This window comes from Dendrobates tinctorius, unplaced genomic scaffold (assembly GCF_039654945.1).
Source record: "Dendrobates tinctorius isolate UK_male_01 unplaced genomic scaffold, ASM3965494v1 ptg000093l, whole genome shotgun sequence".
In the NCBI taxonomy this organism is placed as follows: domain Eukaryota; kingdom Metazoa; phylum Chordata; class Amphibia; order Anura; family Dendrobatidae; genus Dendrobates; species Dendrobates tinctorius.
The window spans coordinates 28,929,082-28,956,642 of NW_027361761.1; the positions used below are offsets into that span (position 1 = coordinate 28,929,082).

At 39.0% G+C, this 27,561-nt stretch overlaps 1 protein-coding gene across 1 annotated transcript; it reads right to left on the reverse strand.

The window, feature by feature from the left end:
• Nucleotides 1-229: 229 nt before the first annotated feature.
• Nucleotides 230-5,533, reverse strand: LOC141098637 (serine/threonine-protein kinase SBK1-like). The gene is made up of 4 exons (XM_073586606.1): nt 5,503-5,533; nt 1,804-1,968; nt 1,118-1,320; nt 230-769 (listed from the first exon to the last, which is right to left on the reverse strand). Exons 1-4 carry the CDS (start codon nt 5,531-5,533, stop codon nt 230-232), a joined length of 939 nt encoding a protein of 312 aa, XP_073442707.1.
• Between the last annotated feature and the right edge of the window lie 22,028 nt (nt 5,534-27,561).

A 27,561-nucleotide genomic window follows, 5' to 3' on the forward strand; every position in this document is an offset into this window, starting at 1 on the left:
CTGACAAAAATAGAAGTCTTAATCTTTTATTTTAATCAATTAATAAATTACAAAATGATTGAAGAAAACAAATCTAAATGACATGAATATTTGGTGACCACCCTCTGCCGTCATCAGTTCTATTAATTACTTGAACTTGCACACAGTTTTTGATGAAATTCAGCAGGGAGGTTTTTCCAAATATCTTGGAGAACTAACCCCCTCTTCAACTGACAGGTATGGGCCATACTCAGACATTTGGTTTCCAGAGAAAATTAAAGTAATTGAATATGGAGAGAACTGACTGTCGAGAACAGGGACATTGAGACAGTAGATTGTCAAACATACATATGGCTTCACTGGACAACAACTTCCAACAAGCAGGTGGTGGAATGCAGTCTGGACATTTTCTCCAGTGGCTGTAGACTTGGTACATGGAGTCATTTTTCGTTGCTTCGAACCAGGGAAAATATCCAGTTAAAGCAACAAAGAGCAGAACCCCAAAAGCCCAGCAATCAGTAGTAGGGCTCAGGAGTAAATATTCTCCCTCTTTCAACTTGCACAACTCTGGAGACATGTTCGGGATAGTATGTGACATGGACAACACAAAGTATCCTGTAGGTTGGGTCAAACCAAAGTCACTCAGCTTTACTTGATAACAATCTTCGTCCATTAGCAACACATTGTCCGACTTCAGGTCTCTGTGCACCAACCCTCTAGTATGCATGTAGTCTAGAGCTGAAGAGATCTGTCTTGCACACCTCTTCACAGTAGCCTCAGGAATTCCAACCTGCAGAAAAATTATACTTAGATTTATTTGTGCAGTGCTTTATCCAAATCAAATATACCAAACATTTAGGATGTTGCTATTTTTGGGAAAGTGGATTCAATAGTGGATAAAACTTGCTGTGTTTGCAATGTGGCATCACACAGTGCATTGTTATGGACCTCTCTTCCACCTCTGGAAAGGTTTGATGTATTCCCAAAGCACCCTATACACATTAGATGGCTAACTGGCTACCAGTTACAGTGATATCTAGATTCTCCCCGACTGTTGATGTATACCATTAGCCTATGGTGTTTTATAAACAAAGCATTGGTAGATTGTAGGAAATCATATGGAGTTGGCCTTACTTACCTCACTTTGAATGATATCATGCAAGGTGCCTGCTGCTGCCAACTCTTGACTCAATACATAGTGGTTAATTGTGCGAATAAAGACTGGATAAGTAGTAATAATGTGAGGGTGCTCAGATAAGGTGATTGAAAAAGAAAACTCTGTCAGAAAAGCTTTCAGTAGAGTTCTGTCCTTCCTCACTAATTTTGCAGCCACGGCTTTTCCTAAAAAACAAACAAAAAGAGTTTATAATAATCTCCCAGATCTCACATAGAAACTTTATATTAAAATACATAATCTCAATCACTGGCATAGGATATCTTTGGGGATCTCAATTCCTAATCTGCAATCTCATGTCATCTCATGCTTATTTGGTCAAAATCTATTTTTCCCAACCTCTTCATTTTCATACAGTATTTCTATAATCCAACATGGTGTCTAGCATTAATAGTTGGTTGTCCCCCATACACATGCAATACTGATCATTCAACAACAAATGTGGGAGATTTGTATGGTTTTAGTCCTATATGTATGGGGAGTTTATAGCTGATGCTACTAGAATAATCTGGATTTTCCAATGACCTTCAGAGAAATCTCTCATCTCTATGGCCAGTTAAAATCATTATCACTTTTTTATTCAGAATTTGCCACTTTTATTTAAACCATTTAGGTAAATGACCATCTTTCTTTTTGTCTTGTTCACATACCTGTTGATCTCTCCTGTGCCAGTACAACTTTTCCATATGACCCCTGGCCCAGCTCCTTGATGGTGTTGTAGCATTCATAAATATTCTGAATCTTCAAGACATGGAAGGCGGCCATTGCTGCTTGGAAGTTGATTCTTTTTGCTAAACAACAAACTCCCTGTGACTCTGTAGGAAAATATAAGGAATGTGATTAATAAAACATCACGTAATGAACATATTCCTGGTTTCTGTGAACATCTATCTTAGGCTACATAACAATTTAGAAACCTATTAAGAAAGACATTGCTTTTCAGGAAAGGATGGTTGACAACCCTTGAAAAAAGGTATATTGGTGAGCATATTGGTTGTCATCAATCTTTCTATGAAGATATTGTATTCAAAGTCAAAATAAGGATAATTCAAAACAGTTCTACAGTAATACAAGAGTGTTTGTATCTAGAGATATTTTTAGTTATTAAAACATATGAAAACTATAATTTGTCACATTTAATGTTACAAGAAAGGGATGTAACTGTTTACTGGTCATATAACAAGAAGATCCTGAACACAATAATTAACACCAATGGATCTACTATAGAAGAGTAGTCTTACCTGGGTTGGGATTTTGGTGATGTTGATGATAAATTTGGTTCTGATCCAAAAAAAGTTGAATGACTTTGCTTTCTTCTGGTTAGGTCTGAGAGGTCCTATCTCCACAAAGAAGTTCTCAGGAATAATTCAACAAGGCACATGAATGTCTAACTTTTATAGGGAAGTATCTACCTGAAATTTATGTCCATCCTCCTCATTGGCTAACTGGGTGTCAATAGCCTCCATTGAATTACAGATTAAGGTGTCTCCTAGAAGTTGGACATTCATGTAGAACTAATTGTTCTTTATTACCCTGTTGAAAGAGCTGATTGTTCCATTATGGTATCAGGGAGGTACCCACCTTAGCATTGTTTATGCTTCTAGTAAAATGCTAATTTACTTAGTTTTGAATTTATTCTGCCCCCTACAGTCACATCTCAACCTCCTCCTGCTTTCACCAAAAGAGAAACTGGTTCTATCTCTTCATATAAATATACGTTTGTCATGCACGATTCTTTCATCCATTGTTTATAGCCATAAACTGACCCAACAAATCTTACAGAATAGTCTTGTACCAACTGACATTATTATTATAAGGAAATAACAGAACTGTCTATTTTTTTTTTTCTTAAAGCATTAGAACTGATCATCTCCCGAGAAAATCCGGGACACTGGACTAGTGTTTAGAACAAATATGAGTGTTAGTGGGTTGAAATGCATAACGACATTTGTCTGTGTGGTAGAAATGAAAGATTATGTCTTGCAAGTAATAAACTATCAATTTTTTTGTAGTGTTGCATTTTTTAATCTTTTTGCAAATGGATGTATAGATAGAAACAGCAGGTGAAATAAATCTTAAACTAGTCTTCAATTTTGTAAGTAAATGCATCTTTAAAGGTGCTATTGACATGAAATTCTCACTAGATGTCGGTAACAAACCATCCAATCCACATATGCAAAGAAATCAGCCATAGATGTCCATAAGTGAAGTTGTGTAATAATGAGAAATGGCACAGGGTAAAATGGGGTTTGAGAAACCCCTTCTGAGGAAGCCATGCAAAACAAATTTCATAAAGGAATTTCATTTTGTGTTTTTTTTTTTTTTTTTTTGTATATACTTTTTCATCTTACATACAGCTCTGGCAAAAATTAGAGACCACTTTTAAATGTTCAGTTTCTCTGATTTTTCTCTTTATAGTTATATTTTTGAGTGAAATGTAAATTGTTCTTTTAGTCTTTAAACTTCAGACAACATGTCTCTGAATTTACAAGCAATATTTTTTTTCTGACAGAAAAATGGTAAAAATTTAAAAGTACGTTCAGACCTTTAATAATGCAAAGAAAACAAGTTCAGAATCATTTAGAAATGACAATACTAATGTTTTAACTCTGGAAGTGTTCAGAAATCAATATTTTTTGGAATAACCATGATTGTGAGAACAGCTCTCATGCATCTTGGCATGCGTGCCTTCATCCTTTTACACTGCTTCTGGCGCAAAAATGTAAGCAGTTCTTCTTTGTTTGATGGCTTGTGACTAACCATCATCCTCTTGATTACATTCCAGAGGTTTTCAATGGAATTCAAGTCTGGAGAATGAGCTGCCCATGACAGGAATCAGATGTGGTGGTCTCTTAATTTTTGCCAGAGCAGTAATTACAACTATTGTTGTGTCTTGATTGAGAGTCTTTCAGGTGTATATGGATGATATTTCTCTGTAAAATAGTTACCACTGATATTAATGCTTTTATATTTTCCCTTGGACTTGTTTGTGCACCAAAAAAAATTTCTATATTTTAAATGGTTTTAATATGTATATCCCTTTAATTTAATGTACGAATAAAGGATTACTACATTTATAATCATTGGATTAGTCTCTTTTTTTCTATCATATTTATAGATATGATGAATAGATGCAGAAGCCATGTACAATATAAATGAGAAATAAAATATAATTCATTTTTTCCCACAATATGCAGCTAAAACTTTTTTTTTTCCTAATAGTTATTAAAGGTTGTTCTTTTTTTTCCTCACCCCTGAGCCTGTCTTCTCCGTTTTGGCCAAGCAAAGTTTTACAATATTGACCAGAGTCGCGTTATGTGGTGAACTCTGGAATGCTTCAGTGTGTCCCAGTGATTCTAAGATTTTTATTTTGTGAGACACTGTAGTTTGTTAGTAGTAAATTCAGGTAGATATTTTTTGCTTTCACTTGTGAAAAATGGAGTTTGGAGAAAATTTTGAAAAATGTTCAATTTTCAAACATATTCAGAATTGAGAGTCCTCAATGGTTGATTCTGAGGACTCTCAATTCTGAATATTTTTCTATCTACTGGCTAACACGGTACAAAGATATTCATCTTTCCTGTATCAATTTTCAAACTTAAGACTTTCTAGTTCAAAGGTGAAAAACTTATGACATACAATGGTTACTAAATGCCATTTGCCATATCTCTACTTTACATCAGCATCATTTTTAAAACATTTATTTTTGGGGGGTTCAGAAATTAGAAGGGAAAAATTATAAATTGCTGATCAACTTTTATCCAACAAAATTTACTAAACTATTTTCTTTAAGGACCAGTTCTCATTTGAAGTGACTGAGGAGTGTGACTTTAGGCTATTTTTTCATCATATAGGACCCGCAACGTGCTCAAAACCACACTCAGTAAGTTTATCAACCCTTCAAGTGCTTTCCCGGAATTAAAGCAACATGGAAGAAAAAAATATGAAAATTCTACTACTTCCTACATAAAGATTGAAGAGCACCTGACATGCCAAAATAGCAGAAATTCCCACAAGTGACGACACCTTGGAAACTAAACCTCTTTAGGAATTCATCTGGGGGTGTATTGATTGTTTTAACTTTTATAACATAACAATTTTTATACTAAAATGTTGCTTCGGCCCCAGATTTGAGTTTTCAAAAAGAATAAGAAAATGAATGGTACAATTTGCTTCACTAATTCTCCTGTGTACCACAATATCACGTATGTGATTGAAAACTACTTTTGAAGCACAGAGTAAAACTCTGAAGGGAATAAGTGACATATTGGATTTAAGAGCTTGCTGGATTGGTTTAAGGATGTCATGTCACATTGGGAGAGAGTATAAAAGGGTATAAGCCAGCTCACCAGTAACCACCACTGGTGCTCGGAGCTCCATGGAGGCAAACGTGAAAAACCATAGGCAAAAAAAGTTTGGCTCCAGCTCTTTAAAAACAATTATCTTTATTTGGTCATATTAAAATTCAACATATGGTGACATGCTCTCCTGAGAACATTGCCAAAACACGGACAGAATTTTTTTCCAAGCAATGACAATAACAGTACACAGCCCTCTATATAGAGGGGAAATCACTCATAACGACACATCCTAAGATCACATGACATATCGAAAAGGTCCTTTACATGCTGAAAACAAATATCGCATATTACTTAAAAATTAAAGATGAAAAAAATAAATACATTAACAATAGTGTAACATTAATTCGTTACATTTGTTTAATCCACCAGGGAATCTGGTATTTAAATGATGGATCCAGAAAGCTTAACATGTGAGGAGATGCCGCCTGGTATCTCCTCCACGTAGAGGCATGCTAATATGTTCAAATCCTTGAACCTGGAAATATGCTGTATTATGGGCATAATGTGTAATAAAATGTTTTGATGCGGCTGACACATTGCGATCCAAATTATTGGTATTAGTAATATCATACAGGTGTTCTCAAATGCGTTCTTTAAGTTTTCTGGAAGTGTACCCCACATATGAGAGTTTGCAAGCGCTGCAATCTATTTTATGGACTGCATTTGTAGAATTACAATTAATATATTGTTTAATTATAAAATTATTACTTTTGTGGTAGCAACGTGAAAAAATGTTGACCCCACACGATAGTGTATCCTTAAAGTTTTAGATTTTATTGCTCAAAAAGACACAAATATACACAAGAAAAGTGCTGGAACATGAAATAAGCAGGGACTACAAGTCCATGGAATCTCACATCCTAACACCACAATTCACCAAAGACCAAATAAAGGGATACACCCAATATATTAAGACATTTCATTGCTGCATAAAAGCAGCTGTATCTGAATATCCCCAAAAGTTAACCTCAATAGAGGTAATAGTGATGCTGGTGAATATAGTAAAGGCTGGACGATTCTATACCTGTGACTGCGGGTGGAGATGCCTGGACGTCCCTCGGCCCCGATGCGCATTTTGCACTGCTTCTTCGGGAGGCGTGAGATTCCATGGACTTGTAGGCCCTCATTTTTTTTGATACTGGGAGAGACCCTAAGGTGCAAGAAAAGTAGAACTCCCCATAAGTGCTCCCAATTTACAAACTACACCACCAAATGAATTCATCCAGGGCTGTAGTGAGCATGTTGATTCCATGGTTGTCATTTAATTTCATACCATTGGGCAGTGAAGAAAAAATTATTAAATTTTCTCCTGTATACGTCAATGAGCCAGTACATCAGAAATCCCCCTAAATGGCCCCATTTTACAAATACACCCCCAAATGAAATTATCCAAGGTTACAGTGAGTAGGTTGACACTGCATGTCCTAAGAATTTAATACGATTTGGTGGGGAATAAGCAAAAATGTAATTTCTACTACTAAAATCTTGTCTTTGCCCCAAAAATTACATGTTTGTAGGGGCTAATATGAGGTAGGTAAAATGGACCTCAGTGTGTTGTCATGAGTGTTCAATACCCTACATGTAATCAGGAAGTACTTTTCATGCACAGTGAAAAGCGCAGGAGGGAAGAAGCGCCATACTGTAGTGCAGATTTTGCTGTTATGATTTGCAGATGCCATGAGACCCACTGGGAGAACCACTGAGGTGCCAGAACAGCAGAAATAACAAACATGTTGAGGCTTTAGAAGGACAAGGAGCCATAGCACTATTCTAGAGCCTTTGTGCTACCAGTAACCCGGAAGCCCACTATATTTCCATTAACGGATGGTGAACCTGAGTGGACACTTTCTTTTTTGTGGATTAAGTTAAAGCTTTAGGACCATTTTAGATAAAAATTTGGATCACATTTATCCTGCGATCTACGCTGAGCACTTACATTGGGGTTTCCATCTAAGGCAGCGTCCTGCTAATGAATCTTGCATTGGACACAATATGCTAATGACACTTAGCTCACACTGGCAGCAGAGCAAGAGCCAAGTGTCAGTGCTGTGTTTCTGATGCTCTTGCATGATAGGATCACAGCACAACTGCAGAGGAAATGTAATCTCTCCATCTCCTTTGATGCCAGCATTGGCTGGAATCACACTGAACTCAGGTGAAGTTTCACACGCACCCATAGACTTATATGGTTGAGACTTACTGCAATCTTTGGGAGGCAGAATGAAAAAAATCAACAGCAGATGAATTGGTTTTATTTTTTAAGCCATTCCTTGTGAGGTAAAAGTATTTAAATGACTTTTTATTCTAAAGATCGGTGCAATTAGAGCAATGCTAGATTTAGATTTTTTTTTCTTGTTTGGCTACTTTATACTATGAGTTATTTTTAATGGTTTCAACACTCCAATTAATTGTAACCATATCAATAGTTGGTATTAATCTATTGTGTCTGTGTGTATATATATATATATATATATGTCTCATCTCTTTGATATTTCCTAGAAGGTAATTGACTTATTCAACCAGATGGTCAAATTGTTCAAGCAGAGCAAATAACTGGTTTACATTTATCTACCAACAAAGGACCTTTGTTGCCATAATTAGATTGGTTGTGCACATGTTCCCAAGGATGTTATCTGGTGAAATCTCATCTATTTGGTTTCAAGGAACTTTCTCATTAGCATTCAAGGATAGATCAAAGCTTTTTAACTAAAGGTACTGTCACACTTAGTGATGCACCAGCGATCCCGACCAGCGATATGACGCGGTCAGGATCGCTGGTGCATCGCTAAGCAGTCGCTAGTGAGCTGCCACACAGGCAGAATTCACCAGCGACATCGCAGGGGTCGGGGGTCGCTACTTACCTGCCAGACGAGGCTATCCTGATGTCCTCCCGCCCGCGTCCACGCATCGCTCGTCGTCACAGAAATGGTCCAGGACATTCTCGCGCAATCAGCGATAACCAGAGGGGGAGCTGTCGGAGGTATGTATGAGACATGGCGATATCGCTAGCAATATCGCTATAACGTCACAAAAGCCAGTGACGTTATAGCGATATTGCTAGCGATATCGCTTAGTGTGACAGGCCCTTAAGTCACATTTGGATGCTTTTGGGGGATATAAAAAGGGACTGATGAGCAGAGGGACACAGAGGGGAGATGATCAGACCAGAAGAGGACACGGAGATGAGAAAGAGATGGACCTAAATTCTACCTGAGTAATGTATGTTTAAGTCATGTGTATATTTATTGTTTATACTGTTTATTATTTGATCTTATCACTTATTAAGTAAATCAATTTAGTAAATTCAATTCTTGTGTGAGCATTTTCTTATTCTTTACAATCCATTGGAACCCTTACAATACAAATTGGTGTCAGAAGTGGGATTGTTTTGAATAAAAATGTTTGCAAAATTGATTAAGTTTGTTAAGAGTAGGAAAGCAGTTGATAGTAGTGTCAGATCTTTGCCAGAATGGGTGTTACCAGGAAAATGGACCCCAATGGCACAGGAATGAAACAAAAACCAGGGGAAGAGTCTTGAGGAGATCATTTGCATATTCCCAGTGCCTTCTGGGATAAGTGAAGAGTCTTCGCCAGTTCAACGATCACTGGGTTTTGGCCGTTGCAGCTGAAAAGAGGAAATCGGAATTTTGGCTCATCTTTCATAGTTTTTAAGAAATCTCAATATGGAAGATGCCAGGAGCCATTTGGTGAGCTGCATTTCTTGCTACATGTTCACAGACTTACCAGTGGAAAAGCCAAACTTCACATGCCACAAATGCAAGCTTGTGTCCCTGTTGGAGGAAGAGTTGCAAAATCTCGAAGAGAGGTTAGCTACGTTGAAGATCATTAAGGAAGGTGAAGAGTTCTTAGACAGAGCAGAATTATCTCTTCATGTTACAGAAAGAGAAGAAATTCGAAGTGCACCTGAAGAAACAGAGGAATGGAAACATGTGACCCAGAGAAGCAAGAGGATCAGGATGCAGTCAGCACCCATACTTCTTAGGAACCAGTACCAGGCTCTCACGCAGGAAAACGATGAAGATATACATCAGGATAAGACTTTGCCCACAAACAGCAACCTTGTACGCCTTCAGAGTCCTCCTGCATGGAGAAAGAAAAGCGTTGTGAAGAAGAAACGAAGAGTGGTGGTCATGGGGGATTCCCTTTTGAGAGCAACAGAGGCCACTATCTGCAGACCGGATATAACGTCAAGAGAAATGTGCTGTCTTCCAGGTGCAAAAATTAAAGATGTGTCTGACAGGATATCCGGACTCTTCAGACCTACAGATGACTACCCATTCCTGCTACTACACGTGGGGACAAATGACACCGCAAGAAACGACCTGGAAACTATCTGCAGAGACTTTGAAGACTTAGGCAAGAAAGTGAAAGAACTGGGAGCGCAGGTGGTCTTCTCTTCCATCCTCCCAGTGGATGGCCATGGAACAAGGAGGTGGAATAAGATTCTGCAGGTGAACAACTGGCTACGTCGATGGTGCCGTCAGCAACGATTTGGATTTATGGATCACGGATTGAATTACCTTTACGATGGACTACTTGCTAGAGATGGGGTGCACCTTACGAAGACTGGAAAACATGCATTTGGAAGTCGCCTTGCTACACTTGTAAGGAGAGCTTTAAACTAGAACAACATGGGAAGGGAAGCAAAAGACCAGAAAAAGCCAAACACCTGACAAATGCTATTGAGAACTCTGCTATTAGAAGTGGAAAGGAAGAATAAAGACAAAAGAAACTAATTAATACAAATATTGGAGAAAGAGAAACCAATCACAAACTAAAATGTTTCTATACTAATGCACAAAGCATGGGCAACAAACAAGGAGAATTGGAACTACTAACACAGGAAAAGAAATATGATGTCATTGGAATCACTGAGACTTGGTGGGACGCTACACATGATTGGAATACAAGACTAGAAGGATACAACTTATTTGCAAGAAACAGACTTGACAAACGAGGAGGAGGTGTCGCATTGTATGTTAGAAACGCGTATATCTGCACAGAGATTGAAGCTTCAGAGACTGGGAGTTCTGTGGAAACTGTTTGGGTAAGAATACAAGGACAGAACAATGGAAAGGACACCATTGTAGGCATTTACTACAGACCGCCTGTGCAAGCTGAAGATATGGATGAACTCTTTATGCATCAAATGGCCAAGTTCTCTAAAAAATGACATAGTTGTCATGGGAGATTTCAACTATCCAGACATTTGTTGGGAATCTCTCTCAGGCAAAACTAACAGGTCAAGGAAATTCTTATCCTCTCTTGCTGACAACTTTATTTTCCAAAAGGTAGGGGAGAAAACAAGGGAAACTGCTACCTTGGATCTAATCCTTATAAACAGGGAGGAAATGGTTGAGGAGGTAAAAGTGGCTGGGACCCTAGGAGGCAGCAACCATGCTATTTTAGAATTTTGGATAACTAGAGGAGGAAGACCTGTGAAGACTCAGACGTCAAGGTTAGATTTCAGAAAGGCAGATTTTAAGGGATTCAGAAAGAGAATTGGAGGGATCCAATGGCTGGATATCCTTACAGACAAAAATGTCCAGGAAGGATGGGAAATCTTGAAAAATGAAATTCTCAAAGCACAATTGTTAACAATTCCGAAAAGAGGGAAGAATAGGAAGCATTTAAGGAAACCAGGATGGGTGAACACAGAACTTAAGCACATGCTAAAAAGGAAGAAAAAAATGTTTATAAAATGGAAAGAGGGAGGCATATCTAAAGAAGAATATAATGCTGTCTGCAGAACCTGTAGGGCACAAATCAGATTATCTAAAGCTGACAATGAATTGAGGCTTGCAAGAGATGTCAAAAGCAATAATAAAGGATTTTGGGGATATGTCAAAAGTAAAAGAAAAGTCAAAGATGCTATAGGATTTTTACAGGATGAAAATGATGAAATGGTAAGACAGGATGTTGAGAAGGCCGAACTTTTAAATTCCTATTTTGCATCTGCTTTCTCTCAGAAAGGAAATGTAACATCAACTGTTCTTCACTGTCCCATTAAGGGAATAGAAGATTCCAGGATATTTATAAACAGAAATATAGTGAGGAAACACTTAGCTAACCTAAATGAATTCAAGTCTCCAGGTCCAGATGAATTACACCCCAGAGTACTGAAGGAGATAGCAGAAGAAATTTTTGAACCCCTCTCCATAATCTTTGAAAATTCTTGGAGAACAGGTGAAGTCCCAGAAGACTGGAGAAGAGCAAATGTTGTTCCTATCTTCAAAAAGGGGAAGAAGGTGGATCCAGGCAACTATAGGCCGGTGAGTCTGACTTCTATACCAGGAAAGATCTTTGAACAAATTATTAAACAACATGTATGTCAGCACCTGGATAAGAATGAAGTGATTAAACAGAGTCAGCATGGGTTTGTAACTAATAAGTCATGTCAGACTAACGTAATTTCCTTCTATGATGGAATCACTGATTGGGTGGATCAAGGAAATGCTGTAGATATAGTATATCTTGACTTCAGCAAAGCATTTGACAAAGTATCTCATACAATCCTCATTGAAAAAATTACTAAGTATGGAATGGACAAGGCAACTGTTAGGTGGATTCATAACTGGCTTAGTGATCGGACCCAAAGAGTGGTCGTAAATGGCTGCACATCCAGCTGGAAGAATGTCTCAAGTGGGGTACCACAGGGCTCTGTCCTGGGCCCTGTATTGTTCAACATCTTTGTCAATGATTTAGATGAAGGAATTGAGGGTAAACTGATTAAATTTGCTGATGACACAAAGCTAGGAGGGATAGCTAATACTAGAGAAGAGAGAGAGAGGATTCAAAAAGATATAAATAAACTGGAGAAGTGGGCAGCAACTAACAGAATGGTTTTTAACAGGGAAAAATGCAAAGTACTACATCTGGGCAATAAAAATGAAAAAAGCATATACAGAATGGGAGGAATAGGGCTAAGTGACAGCACATGTGAAAAAGACTTGGGTATACTAATAGATCACAGACTGAATATGAGTCAACAGTGTGATGCAGCAGCAAAAAAGGCAAATGCAATTCTAGGATGTATTAACAGAAGCATACAGTCTAGATCACGTGAAGTCATTATTTCCCTCTACTCCTCTTTGGTCAGACCTCATCTGGAATATTGTGTCCAGTTTTGGGCACCACATTTTAAAAAAGACATCAACAAACTGGAGCAAGTTCAGAAAAGAGCGACCAGAATGGTGACCGGTCTGCAAACCCTGTCTTATGAGGAAAGGTTGCAGGATTTGGGAATGTTTAGTTTGCAAAAGAGAAGACTGAGAGGAGACTTAATAGCTGTCTACAAATATCTAAAGGGCTGTCACATTGTAGAAGGATCAACTTTATTCTCATTTGCACAAGGAAAGACTAGAAGCAATGGGATGAAACTGAATGGGAGGAGACACAGATTAGATATTAGAAAAAACTTTTTGACAGAGTGATCAATGAATGAAACAAGCTGCCACGAGAAGTGGTGAGTTCTCCTTCAATGGAAGTCTTCAAACAGGCTGGACAGACATCTGACTGGGATGATTTAGCGAATCCTGCTTTGAGCAGGGGGTTGGAACAGATGGCCCAGGAGGTCCCTTCCAACTCTGCGATTCTATGATTAAATATATGGAGGGACAGCGCTTGCCAAATTTGATCTCTCAAGGTATGATGCAAAAGAGCAGAAAGCTGCACTGGTGTACCACATGGCCAATCCCTGATTGTAAGCTGGCTGTTTCATTTGGTATTTATGCACCTGTGCAGCTGCCATTTTACTTGCGTCCGCTGCACCCTGGATTAGTGCAGATGCATTTGGGCCTGTCTGGTTTGTAACTGAATTTTTTGGAGGATTTTTTTTCCTCTTTTTGAGGTTTTCATGTTAGAGTAGGGACTGACAAGTGTAAGGAACTTTGACGCAGTTTGTCAGCTTCTGTATTAAGGCCTTAATATCAACCATTACCTTACATATATTGATATGTTTTTTTGTACACTTTTTATATTTTTTCCAGGGTGCAGTTGGGCCCAATTGGTTCTGCAAACTTGTGGTCTTTGTTCACAAGGGATGCATTCTAGTTGGCACTGGGCAGCCCCCCTATATGGTGTTACTAAGATGTTGTGAACCAGAACCCTGCATTCCCTGTGTGAACCCTGCCACGTGCGGATTATTTTTTCTGCACTGGTGTACCACACGGCCAATCCCTGATTGTAGGCTGGCTGTTTCATTTGGTATTTATGCACCTGTGCAGCTGCCATTTTACTTGGGTCCGCTGCACCCTGGATTAGTGCAGATGCATTTGGGCATACTACACCCCCTGCCAAGATTCCCTCATGGACTAATTTTAAATGCAGATTTTAGATAAAAGTTGTGGAACATCTCTGAAAATTGTTGTTTGAACAGTTTTGACATTTTTTGAGGTCTAATAATGTTTGTTCTCATTCTAGAGAAAATGCTTTGGATGGCTGCTATATAATATGTATTTTATCTTTTGCTGCTATATTGGAATGAAGATGATTATGCACTATATATTCTTCTGCACTTGGCACTTTATCTCATATTTTTTGTAGCCCATCATCATGGTGGCTGTTTTATCTCAATTTGGGAGAGGTTATAGCTGCAACTTTGCACATATTTGTAGTTTTACATTTTCTGGCCTATTCTTTCTCTTTTGAGATTTACAGCCGCTGTTTGCGAACTTGCGCTTATATTGTACATTGATACGGATGGGCTATATTTAGTATCTACATCTCAATTGTGTTTCCTTCATTTTGCCCATACATATGTGTATTTGTGTTTACCTACGGGGTGGTGGTCACACCTGTTCGTTTCTTCTCTTTGTATATGCTATATGAGCTTAATAAAATTTATTGCATTTTCTCTATTGTGATGCGCCTTATTCTTTTCTTTTTGGGTATTTATGTTATTTAAGAAGGGCGAGATTTAGAGACCGTTTTTTGGACTTAATGATACATAATATAGTTTAGTGGCAGGTTAATTAATTAAAGTGATTGAAACCAAGGGGTGGAATGTATACTATGAGTTATTTTTAATGGTTTCAGAACTCCAATTAATACCAACTATTGATACGGTTATAATCTACTGTGTATATATATAGTCTCATCTCTTTGATCCTTCATAGAAGATAATTGACTTGTTCAACCAGATGGTCAAATTGTCCAAGCAGAGCAAATAACTGGTTTACACTTATCTACCAATAAAGGAACTTTGTTGCCATAATTAGATTGGATGTGTAAACCTTTCCTAGGTTGTTATCTGGTGAATTCTCATCTATTTGGTTTCAGGGTACTTTAGAATCATAGAATCGTAGAGTTGGAAGGGACCTCCTGGGCCATCTGGTCCAACCCCCTGCTCAAAGCAGGATTCGCTAAATCATCCCAGTCACATGTCTGTCCCAGCCTCTGCTTGAAGACATCCATTGAAGGAGAACTCATCACTTCTCGTGGCAGCTTGTTTCACTCATTGATCATTTTCTCATTTAGCATTTAAGGATAGATCAAAGCTTTTTAACTAAGACACATTTGGATGCTTTTGGGGGATATGAAAAGGGGACTGATTAGCAAAGGGACACAGAGAGAGGCAGAGGGGAAAATGATCGGACCAGACGAGGACACGGAGATGAGAAAGAGATGGACCTGAATTCTACCTGAATAATGTAATGTATGTTTAATTCACGTGTATATTTATTGTTTATACTGTTTATTTGATCTTATCATTTATTAAGTAAATCAATTTAGCAAATTCAATTCCTGTGTGAGCATTTTCTTATTCATTACAATCCATTGGAACCCTTACAATACAGCTACTATCACACACAATTTTTTTTTTTTCAAAATTACGTTTTTGCATCACCATATTTTGAGTGCTATTATTTCTTTATTGCATTTCTGTTGACTGTCTTGTTAGGGCTTGCTTTTGCAAGATTAGTTGACATTTTTATCTGTCATGTTTTGTTCACTTTCTATTCCAATTTTTGGGAGACACAATCAATAAGAATCAGCAATTAAGGTCTTTTTTATGCTGCTCACTGTGTCGTGAAAGTGATAAGGCAGAGTTATTTTTCTCTTCAGTATGATTATGGCGATACCACATATGATTTTGCATCATTTTGCTGCTTTTACAGAATAAGAGCTATTTTAAAGAAAAAAAATAATTATTTTTGCATCGCTTTATTGTGAGAGCTATGGCTTTTTCATTTCTCCAGTGAGGGAGCTGTATGGTGGCTTCCTTTGTTTGCGGGACAAGATTGTTTCTGCAATACCTTGTTTACTTACATTCCACTTTTATGACATTATGATGAAAAAGCATAGTTTTTCTGCCATGTTTTTTATATCTTTATTATTCCTTTTTGTTTACTGAAGGGGTTATTCCAAATGTTTACCTTTTTATATAAATATACATATTTATGGGTAATATATATATTTTTATTTTTTCTCCTTTTTTATTTGGTCCCTCTATCGGATTTTTACTTTTATCACTTTGATCGCAGATATGCTGCACCAGCATTGCAATACATTATACAATTGCTGTCAGTGCTGCACTTACAGTAGCCTCGTAGACCATGCTACTGGTGTGGTCAAAGCAGGCCATCATCGTTGGCAAACCTGGATGTCTTCATGATGACCTTGAATTCATGTCGCATTGTTCTGGCCATTGCAGTGTCATCCCGGGGTAGCTTTACTTAGGGGTATATATAGACTACGGGGATAAATAGTCTTGGCTATGACAGCAGTCGGGGCTTGCCTTTCATCCAACCCTAGCTTCAGATGATGATTGTGCTGGCACAGCTATTCTAACTGGATGATTGCCATGATGTTAGTTTGCTTCATTTTGGGGGAACCTCTTCCAGACCAACCCATAAACTCACATGAAACATTGTGTTAATCCGTTTATTGCATAGATCTCTTGCATAGAATACTTCATTTCTGTCCCACTATTATATTACAGTATATGTACAGTATTTTCTATCATCCAAAAAATGTTGTTCCCAATAACCCCGGACCGAGAACAGCTCCATAGCACATGTATGTTAGCTATCTCCTCACCACAGTGGGGACACTTGTGTCTTTATAAGAGTAAAACTTGTCCTGTCTCTGGAATAGGAAAGGTAAATGATCTGCAATAACCAATTCGAAAAGAGTTGTGACAATGTGTAAAGTATACAAGAATGCAATAATTTGGAAACCTTAGACTTGTTTTATTTGCAAACTTATGAAAGACAAAATCCGGCAAAGAAGACCCGAGACAGTGGAGCAGTAAAAACCTACATCATGTCACGATCCAGTCCAGAGTTTGTTTCCTGCTGTCTTCTCTCTGGACTGGTCATGTGGGGAATAAATACCTTCTGCCTCATTTTGGAGCTGGCTGGGCTATTTCTGCCCTCTGCAGTCTGCGGGCCAGTATCAGCTATAGTCCAAGCTTCCAGGCTAGAGCCACTGACCTGTATACCTTGGTGGTCCATCTGATATCACATTCCCGACTGGCTTTGACTTTGGCTTGTACCCCGACTATGTCTTACATCTCATGTTTTGGATACCACGTTGCTGGTAGTCTCTGACTTCATGCTTGCCACTGACGACGTGCTTTGATTTTCCTTATGGTACTTCGTCTTTCTGTTTGTTGCTGACTTTGGCTTGTCTGACCATTTTTTCGTTACCTTTGACACCTGTGCTGCTGCTCTGTTACTATGCTGTGTACAACCTCTCTTCCCTCACCAGCATCACCTGGTGGAGGTTGCGCTTTACTGCACTGCAGCAGCACCTTACACATCACTCAAGAATGGGACAACAATCCTCTCCCAAAACCTGCAGCAGTTCTCTCCTCAGTTTTCAGTAGTTTGAAGGGTGGTGAAAAAGGAAGTGGGATGTTGCAGAATGGTGGACAGTGCCTGGGCACAACATTTTTGACAAGTAAATCTTGTTTTGGAATTGGGGTTATATTATGTAATAATAGAAGCTGTGCTGTGGCAGGCAGATAATCAATTTATGGAGCAACTTACATATTTGAAAACATTCATAAAGGCCCTTTTACATTTAGCGATGCACCAGCGATCCGACGAGTGATCCGACCCGGTCAGGATCGCTGGTGCATCACTAAATGATCGCTAGTGAGCTTTCACACAGAAAGATCTCTCAGCTATGCAGCAGCGACGCAGCGGACGATACTCACCTTTCACACACAGCGATCCTGACGTCCTCCCGCCCGCCTCCACGCGTCGCTCGTCGTCACAGCAGGAAGCTGACGACGAGAAATGGAGCAGCCCAATCTCGCGCGATCAGCGATGGACAGCGAGAGAGCCGGTCGTTGGTAAGTATCACACATAGCGATATCGCTAGCAATATCGCTATAACGTCACAAAACCGGTGACGTTATAGCGATATTGCTAGCGATATCGCTTAGTGTAAAACCCCCTTAAGCCCAAGGAGAATAAGGTTATTCCATTTGTTTGATAGTCAGAAGGAAGGTTCTTTGCTAGCCTTCTGCTGTAAATTGCTTTAATAAATCCATTATGATCGGCCATTATTATCAACAGAGATAGGTACTAATTGCAGAATTGTCAGGATATCACAACTTAGTAGATGTGATTTTTTTTTTTTCCTCTGGCTGCCTGCGAGCATTTATCCTGATGATAAATGAATTGTGTCCCGGGTCAGGAAGCAGAAAATTTAAACTCTCTTAATTTTCAGCAAGTTTATCTTACTGTATGCAAGATCCAATCCATCTTCCATTCAAATATTTTTCCACTTTGATGCAAAAAAGTAACTTGTGCAATTCTTACTCTGAGACATTACCCTTCTTAAAGGGAAGGTGCCATCCCAAAAAAAAATTTTCAGCAATTGAAAAAATGTAAAGAATTAATGTTTACATTTTCTTAAAAAATATTATCATTTGTTTTTAATTTTGTAAAATATGAAAAATAATTTTAAAAAGTTTGGCATTTCCACTTGTTAACACTAGGGGGAGCAGATACTGAAATTTGGCACAAAAACCTAGTGTACTGTACAACTAGCTCACATTACTGTCCTGCAGTAATTATGGGCATAGTGTCCATGATGTTTGATTTTGATATATGATCATGCCCTAAAATGGACACTGTATGGGTGGAGTCTGCTGACATGGGTGTGGTGTCACTCCTCTCCTCCCCTACTGGGTGCTTGCTAAGGGAAAAGAGAGGATGACATCTAGGAACACAGTGAGCAGCCATTTTGATGGGGCCTGCAAAGTTATACTGACTGTCTTTTCATGTAAAGTCTGGGTCAGAACAGGTCATCAATCAGCAGAAATGTTTCCTGGATTTCTGTGGAGCAGACAAGAAGACGGTCCATCCATGTGTATAAAACACAGCGCTCTATGTACAATCCCTGACACCGAACAGGGTGCCCCCCACAGACCAGCACACTGCTCTCCTGAAATACTCTGTGCTGCTGTTACCCTGCTCCTTCCCCCATATATCTGCCTCTGTGACCCCCCATAGCCCAGCACACTGCTCTCCTGAAATACTCTGTGCTGCTGTCACCCTGCTCCTTCCCCCATACATCTCCCTCTGTGACCCCCCCATAGCCCAGCACACTACTCTCCTGAAATACTCTGTGCTGCTGTCACCCTGCTCCTTCCTCCATATATCAGGCCCCTGTCGCCTCGCTTTCACACATCGCCAGGACAGGATCTGAGGAGAGGAACGGGGTCTTCGGTTACCGAGGATGGTAGGCAGCAAGGATTCTGGGAGCAGGGTGACAGCAGCACAGAGTATTTCAGGAGAGCAGTGTGCTGGTCTATGGGGGGCACAGAGGGTGATATACGGGTGAGGAGCAGGGAGACAGCAGCACAGAAATCCAGGAAACATTTCTGCTGATTGATGGCCTGTTCTGATCCAGACTTTGCATGAAAAGACCCCATTCCCCTCCTCAGATTCTGTCCTGGCGATGTGTGAAAGCGAGGCGACAGATGCAGTCCGGGGTGACGCTGGGAAGCAGGCTGGGGGGGAATGGAGCCATACAGTAACAATAAAAATGAGACCCCTCTCTTCAGCTGCCTCACCAGCCCTCCCCTGACTGCACCTATTACCCGTGAACCGTGTGCAAGTGCTCAGCCAGAACCACCCTAGAATGGGTCCCCTTTTAGCAGATCACAAATAATACCGCCATATACTTCACACAAAATGCCACCATATAGATCATACACAATACCACCATGTAGATCACACATAAAACCAGTAGGGTGACAGCAGCACAGAGTATTTCAGGAGATCAGTATCACACGGCAGAGAATTAGATACACGGCTCAGCAGACAGTATCACACAGGAGAGGATTAGATACACGGTTCAGCAGTCAGTATCACACAGGAGAGGATTAGATACACGGCTCAGCAGACAGTATCACACAGGAGAGGATTAGATACACGGCTCAGCAGACAGTATCACACAGGAAAGGATTAGATACACGGTTCAGCAGACAGTATCACACAGGAGAGGATTAGATACACGGTTCAGCAGTCAGTATCACACAAGAGAGGATTAGATACACGGCTCAGCAGTCAGTATCACACAGGATAGGATTAGATACACGGCTCAGCAGGCAGTATCACACAGGAGAGGATTAGATACACGGCTCAGCAGGCAGTATCACACAGGAGAGGATTAGATAAAACTGAGGAAAGAAAGAGCGCAATAGGGTCTTATCTGGGTAACAGATGAAATAAATTCAAAGGAATCTACTCACCTTTTCCAAGATAGATTAAAGCATGTAAGTCAATGTCAGCCTGCTGCACGCCCGAGGTTCACGTTCGTGACCACAGATAAGGATCCTTTTGGATAAAATATTTAGGCTTACTGTGCGCTGCTGAGACCAGGAAAAAGTCACCACATGAAAAACTTTTTAACTCTTTATTCCCAACGCGTTTCAAAGTGGAAAATCACTTCTTCTTCAGGGGATGACATAGAGGGAATAGATACAGCCTTCTCTGATTAAATACATCCAACATTTGAATTTAGGCGCCAAAAGTCCCATGTGATGAAGGGACAGATGTCAGAGTTCAAGGGTTAATGGAATACAAAAGCCATTTACAAATGTTCTTATTATTTAACAATTATACTTTCTTAGTTTCTATTTTACAGATCATATATGAAAATATACGGACAAAAATGAAATTAATTGCAAATCCTGAAAAAAAGAAAATATAAAAGTAGAAACAAACCCATTGAAAAATTATATATATATCAAAGTCCGGAGTCTATACCGCTTGGATGGAGCGGGATTCGTTCGAAGAAGTATAAAGTCAGATGCAAGAAAAAGTTAAAAATTGTTGCAGAAAAAAATGTATAAATATATGTATGAATACTTTTATTAAAAGGAAAAAAAGGGGGAATAAAATATCCGTATTAAAAAATATATGTTTTTGCGGAAAAGTGTGTATATATAAAAAAAGTATATATATAAAAACGTGATTAAAATTTCTTTTGTTAAAAGTATGGATTTGTTAAAAATGTATATATAGAGAAACTGTATATGTATATATTAATAAAATTGAGTTGGATTAATAATTGTTTGGAGAGGATTTTTTTCTTATATAGGCGTGGGAATATGGCTCCAGTCAGGATGTCAAAATGATTGATGGGTGCATGACAAAAGAAGCGGACCTACAGAAATGAAGATCCAGCAGTAGGTTCGCAACCAGAAGGGGAAGCACGCCAGAATAAGTAAAAATTCTTGAGGGAAAAAAGGAAATAATTAAAATTAGATTAATCAATCAGTGAGAACGCTCTAATAAAAGGCAGAATAAATATACAATGAATCCTCTTTAAAGACACTCCAAAAAATTATTAAAAAAGAAAAATTTTTAAAAAAAATAAAATTATAGGAAAACTTCTGTAATTTCGTTGAGACCATTAGGCTTCAGCGTATTAAGTCTATAGATCCAAAATATCTCCTTGCGGTTCAATTGTCCCAGTCTGTCAGGGTGATCACTAGGTATATGTTCGATGGGACTTATTTTTAACCCATTGGAGTTTTTCCCATGTTTAAGAGCAAAATGCCTGGAAAGACCATGTTGCATAAAACCTATTTTAATGTTATGTCTATGGGAATTAACCCTTCTATGTAGGGGCTGAGTTGTTCTTCCAACATATTGTTTTTTGCAGTCGCATTCTATTACATATATCACAAATCCTGTAGTACAATTTAGGAAACTTTTAATGGGAAAGCATTCTTTGGTAAAAGTAGACTCAAAGGTTTTTTCTTTATGGGAAATGATACGGCAACATAAGCAATTTCTTTTGCCACATTTATATATCCCTGTTATTGGATTCAAGGGAGAGGAAGATGGTTTTATTCTGAGGCGGCTGGGAGCAATTAGATTTTTAATAGTAGGTGCTCTGCGAAAGGTGATACCAGGATTCTTCGGGATAATTTTACATAAAATGGGATCATTTAAAAGAACATGCCAGTTACGTGTCAGAATTTCTCTGATTTTAATATTCTCAGCACAAAATTGCGTAACAAAATTGCCAGCAAATCTCCCACTATCGGTTGTAGTCCTCTTGGTTCCATAAATGAAAAGATTCTGAGAGAGACTCTTACTAGTGTTATACGCATCTTTAACCAATCCTTCAGGGTTTTTCTTAGCTATAAACCTATTTCTCAATATTTCAGCTTGATTCTCAAAATCACTTATGTCAGTACAATTTTTTCTAATTCTTTTATATTGGTTGGAAGGTATATTTTTTAGCCATTTACTAAAATGACCGCTGCTGAAAGGAATATAGCTATTTTTATCAACGTGTTTAAAAAAAGTTTTCGTTAAAATTTTATTGCTCTGAATAAATATGGTGATATCTAAAAAATTAATAGTAAAAGAATTATATGATGAGGAAAAGGACAGACCCCAGGAGTTATTATTTATGTCCGTGATAAATTCATCAATATCATTATTGTAGTTATCCCACACAAAAAATAAATCATCTATAAATCTCTTGTAAGTAATAATAATATTATTATGAAATTTAAATTTAAAAATATAAAAATCCTCAAACACTCCCATGAAGATATTTGCATATGTAGGTGCGACCTGGGACCCCATTGCAGTCCCAAGCCGCTGATGGTACAGGCTTTCATCAAAAGTAAAATAATTATTTTTTAAAAAAAATTCCATCCCTTTCAATAAAAACTTTTTTTGCAGGGATGACAGTCTCTTATCTTTCACTAGAACCTTATTGAAACAAGCCAGTCCTAGATCATGGGGAATATTGGAATATAGGGAGGACACATCCATGGTTAAAAACACATATTGCGGTTTCCATCGGATAGTTTGAAGTATTTGAATAAGGTGTGTGGAATCTCTAATATAACTATTTAGTAAGGGTATATGAGTCACCATGATTCTATCTATATATTGTGACAAGTTACTGGTAATGGAACCAATACTGGATATAATAGGACGACCAGGGGGATTATCCATATTTTTATGGATTTTAGGAAGGTGATAAAAAAATGGTGAACGAGGGTTGGATATAGTTAAAAATTTGTATTCATTTTTATCAAAAATATGATGATCTCTTCCTTCCGAAATCAGTTTATCATAGTTAGTCTGGATTTTTATTAGTGCTTCAAATGTAGTTTTCATGTAATATTTTTTATCAGATAAAATTCTCAATGCTTCACCACAATAATCCTTATAGTCCTGGATGGCTATACCTCCTCCCTTGTTTCAATATAGTCAGGACTGGCTTGTTTCAATAAGGTTCTAGTGAAAGATAAGAGACTGTCATCCCTGCAAAAAAAGTTTTTATTGAAAGGGATGGAATTTTTTTTAAAAAATAATTATTTTACTTTTGATGAAAGCCTGTACCATCAGCGGCTTGGGACTGCAATGGGGTCCCAGGTCACACCTACATATGCAAATATCTTCATGGGAGTGTTTGAGGATTTTTATATTTTTAAATCTAAATTTCATAATAATATTATTACTTACAAGAGATTTATAGACGATTTATTTTTTGTGTGGGATAACTCCAATAATGATATTGATGAATTTATCACGGACATAAATAATAACTCCTGGGGTCTGTCCTTTTCCTCATCATATAATTCTTTTACTATTAATTTTTTAGATATCACCATATTTATTCAGAGTAATAAAATTTTAACGAAAACTTTTTTTAAACACGTTGATAAAAATAGCTATATTCCTTTCTGCAGTGGTCATTTTAGTAAATGGCTAAAAAATATACCTTCCAACCAATATAAAAGAATTAGAAAAAATTGTACTGACATAAGTGATTTTGAGAATCAAGCTGAAATATTGAGAAATAGGTTTATAGCTAAGAAATACCCTGAAGGATTGGTTAACCCCTTCAAGACCCAGCCTATTTTGACCTTAATGACCTGGCCATTTTTTGCAATTCTGACCAGTGTCCCTTTATGAGGTAATAACTCTGGAACGCTTCAACGCATCCTAGCGATTCTGAGATTGTTTTTTCGTGACATATTGGGCTTCATGTTAGTGGTAAATTTAGGTCGATAATTTTTGCGTTTATTTGTGAAAAAATCAGAAATTTGGCGAAAATTTTGAAAATTTCGCAATTTTCAAATTTTGAATTTTTATTCTGTTAAACTAGAGAGTTATGTGAAACAAAATAGTTACTAAATAAAATTTCCCACATGTCTACTTTACATCAGCACAATTTTGGAAGCAAAATATTTTTTTGTTAGGAAGTTATAAGGGTTAAAAGTTGACCAGCGATTTCTCATTTTTACAACAAAATTTACAAAACCATTTTTTTTAGGGACCACCTCACATTTGAAGTCACTTTGAGGGGTTTATATGGCAGAAAATACCCAAAAGTGACACCATTCTAAAAACTGCACCCCTCAAGCTACTCAAAACCACATTCAAGAAGATTATTAACCCTTCAGGTGTTTCACAACAGCTAAGGCAATGTGGAAGGAAAAAATGGACATTTTAATTTTTCCAACACAAATTTCCTTTCAGCATCAATTTTTTTCATTTTCACATGGGCAACAGGATAAAATGGATCCTAAAATTTGTTGGGCAATTTCCCCTGAGTACACCGATACCTCATATGTGGTCATAAACCACTGTTTGGGCGTACGGCAGGGCTCAGAAGGGAAGGAGCACCATTTGACTTTTTGAATGGAAAATATGCTGGAATATTTAGCGGTTGCCATGTCGCGTTTGGAGAGTCGCTGTGTGCCTAAACACTGGAGTTCCCCCACAAGTGACCCCATTTTGGAAACTATACCCCCCAAGGAACTTATCTAGATGCATAGTGATCACTTTGAACCCCCAGGTGCTTCTCAAATTGATCTGTAAAAAAAAAAAAAAGTACTTTTTTTTCACAAAAATTATCTTTTAGCCTCAGTTTTTTCATTTTCACATGGGCAACAGGATAAAATGGATCCTAAAATTTGTTGGGCAATTTCTCCTGAGCACACCAATACCTCATATGTGGTCATAAACCACTGTTTGGGTGCAGGGCAGGGCCCGGAAGGGAAGGAGCGCCATTTGACTTTTTGAATGGAAAATTAGCTCCAATCGTTATCGGACACCATGTCGCGTTTGGAGAGCCCCTGTGTGCCTAAACATTGGAGCTCCCCCACAAGTGACACCATTTTGGTAACTAGACCCCTTAAGGAACTTATCTAGATGTGTAGTGAGAACTTTGAACCCCCAAGTGCCTCACAAAAGTTTATAACATAGAGCAGTGAAAATAAAAAATCATTTTTTTTTCCTCAAAAATGATTTTTTAGCACGCTATTTTTTATTTTCACAAGGGTAACAGGAGAAATTGGACCACAAAAGTTGTTGTCCAGATTGTCCTGAGTACGCTGGTACCCCATATGTGGGGGGGGCACTGTTTGGGTGCACGGCAGGGCGCAGAAGGGAATGAGCGCCATTTGACTTTTTGAAATGAAAATTAGCTCCAATCGTTAGCGGACACCATGTCTTGTTTGGAGATCGCCTGTGTGCCTAAACTTTGGAGCTCCCCCACAAATGACCCCATTTTGGAAACTAGACCCCCTAAGGAACTTATCTAGATGCATAGTGAGCACTTTGAACCCCCAGGTGATTCACAGAAGTTTATAATGCAGAGCAGTGAAAATAAAAAATCTTTTTTTTTTCCTAAAAAAAATTTTTTTAGTCTGCAATTTTTTATTTTCACAAGGGTACCATGATAAATTGGACCCCAAAAGTTGTTTTCCAGTTTGTCCTGAGTACGCTGGTACCCCATATGTGGGGGGAGACCACTGTTTGGGCACACGTCGGGGCTCGGAAGGGAAGTAGTGACATTTTGAAATGCTGACTTTGATGGAATAGTCTGCAGTCGTCATTATGTTTGCAGAGCCCCTGATGTGCCTAAACAGTGGAAACCCCCCACAAGTGACCCCATTTTGGAAACTAGACCTTCCAAGGAACTTATGTAGATGTATGGTGAGCACTTTCAACCCCCAAGTGCTTCACAGAAGTTTATAATGCAGAGACATGAAAATGAAAAAAACCTTTTTTTTTCCACAAAAATAATTTTCTAGCCACCAATTTTTTATTTTCCCAAGGGTAACAGGAGAAATTAGACCCCAAAAGTTGTTGTGCAATTTTTCCTCAGTACGCTGATACCCCATATGTGGGGGTAAACCACTGTTTAGGCACACGTCGGGGCTTGGAAGGGAGTGAGCACCATTTGACTTTTTGAACGCAAAATTGGCTGGAATCAAAGGTTGCACCATGTCGCGTTTGGAGACCCCCTGATGTGGCTAAACAGTGGAAACCCCTCAATTCTAACTCCAACCCTAACCCCAACACACCCCTAACCACAACCCTAACCCCAACACATCCCTAACCACAACCCTAACCCCAACACATCCCTAACCCTAATCCCAACCCTAACCCCAACACACCCCTAACCCCAACACTAACCATAACACTAACCACAAGCCTAACCCTAATTCTAACCCTAACCCTCTTCTCAACACTATCCCTCTTTTCAACCCTAACCCTCTTTCCAACCCTAACCCTCTTTCCAACCCTAACCCTCTTTCCAACCCTAACCCTCTTTTCAACCCTAACCCTCTTTCCAACCCTAACCCTAACCCTCTTTCCAACCCTAACCCTCTTTCCAACCCTAACCCTAACCCTCTTTCCAACCCTAACCCTCTTTCCAACCCTAACCCTCTTTCCAACCCTAACCCTAACCCTGATGGAAAAATAAAAATAAAAATATTTTCTTTATTTTATTAGTTCTGCCTACCTATGGGGGTGATAATCGGGGGGTTCATTTACTTTTTATTTCATTTTGATCACTCTGAGAGTGATCAAAATGAAATAATGGAATCTGCAGCCGGCAGATTCGGGCGGGCGCACTGCGCATGCGCCCGCCATTTTCTAAGATGGCGGCGCCCATGAACCGGACCCGCCGGACACCGGGAGTGACGGGGGGACTTGGAAGGTGCCGGGGGCGGTGAGAGTGGGTGAGGGGGGGATCGGAAGCTGGCGGGGAGCGAAGGGAATGGGAGGGGGGGCAGATGATGACAGCGGCGGCAGATCGCCGCTGTCATTCAGTGGCAGGGGGGCGATCGCCGGTGGGGGGGTCAAATCGGTGTCTCCAGCCATGTCCGATGCTACTGCAGCATCGGCCATGGCTGGATTGTAATATTTCATCAATTTTCATTGATGAAATATTACTATCGCTCTGATTGGCTGTTTCACTTTTAACAGCCAATCAGAGCGATCGTAGCCACGTGGGGGCGAAGCCACACCCCCTGTGGTGAATTACAAAGCCCCCTGTATCTGCGGGTCAGGTGACCTTTCATTGACCCCGGTCACCCGACCCGCAGGGGGGCTTTGAATTCATGACACAGCGTATGCGTCATAGGTCGGATTGGCACCGACTTTCATGACGCATACGCTGTGTCACAGGTCGGGAAGGGGTTAAAGATGCGTATAACACTAGTAAGAGTCTCTCTCAGAATCTTTTAATTTATGGAACCAAGAGGACTACAACCGATAGTGGGAGATTTGC

Excerpts from the sequence above, each read along its gene's own strand:
- LOC141098637 (XM_073586606.1), bottom strand. The coding sequence starts at position 5,533 with ATGGAGCTCCGAGCACCAGTGGTGGTTACTG. Across the intron at positions 1,969-5,502 it reads AGCACCAGTGGTGGTTACTG|AGTCACAGGGAGTTTGTTGT; the intron begins GTGAGCTGGCTT and ends ATTTTCCTACAG. Across the intron at positions 770-1,117 it reads ATGATATCATTCAAAGTGAG|GTTGGAATTCCTGAGGCTAC; the intron begins GTAAGTAAGGCC and ends ATTTTTCTGCAG.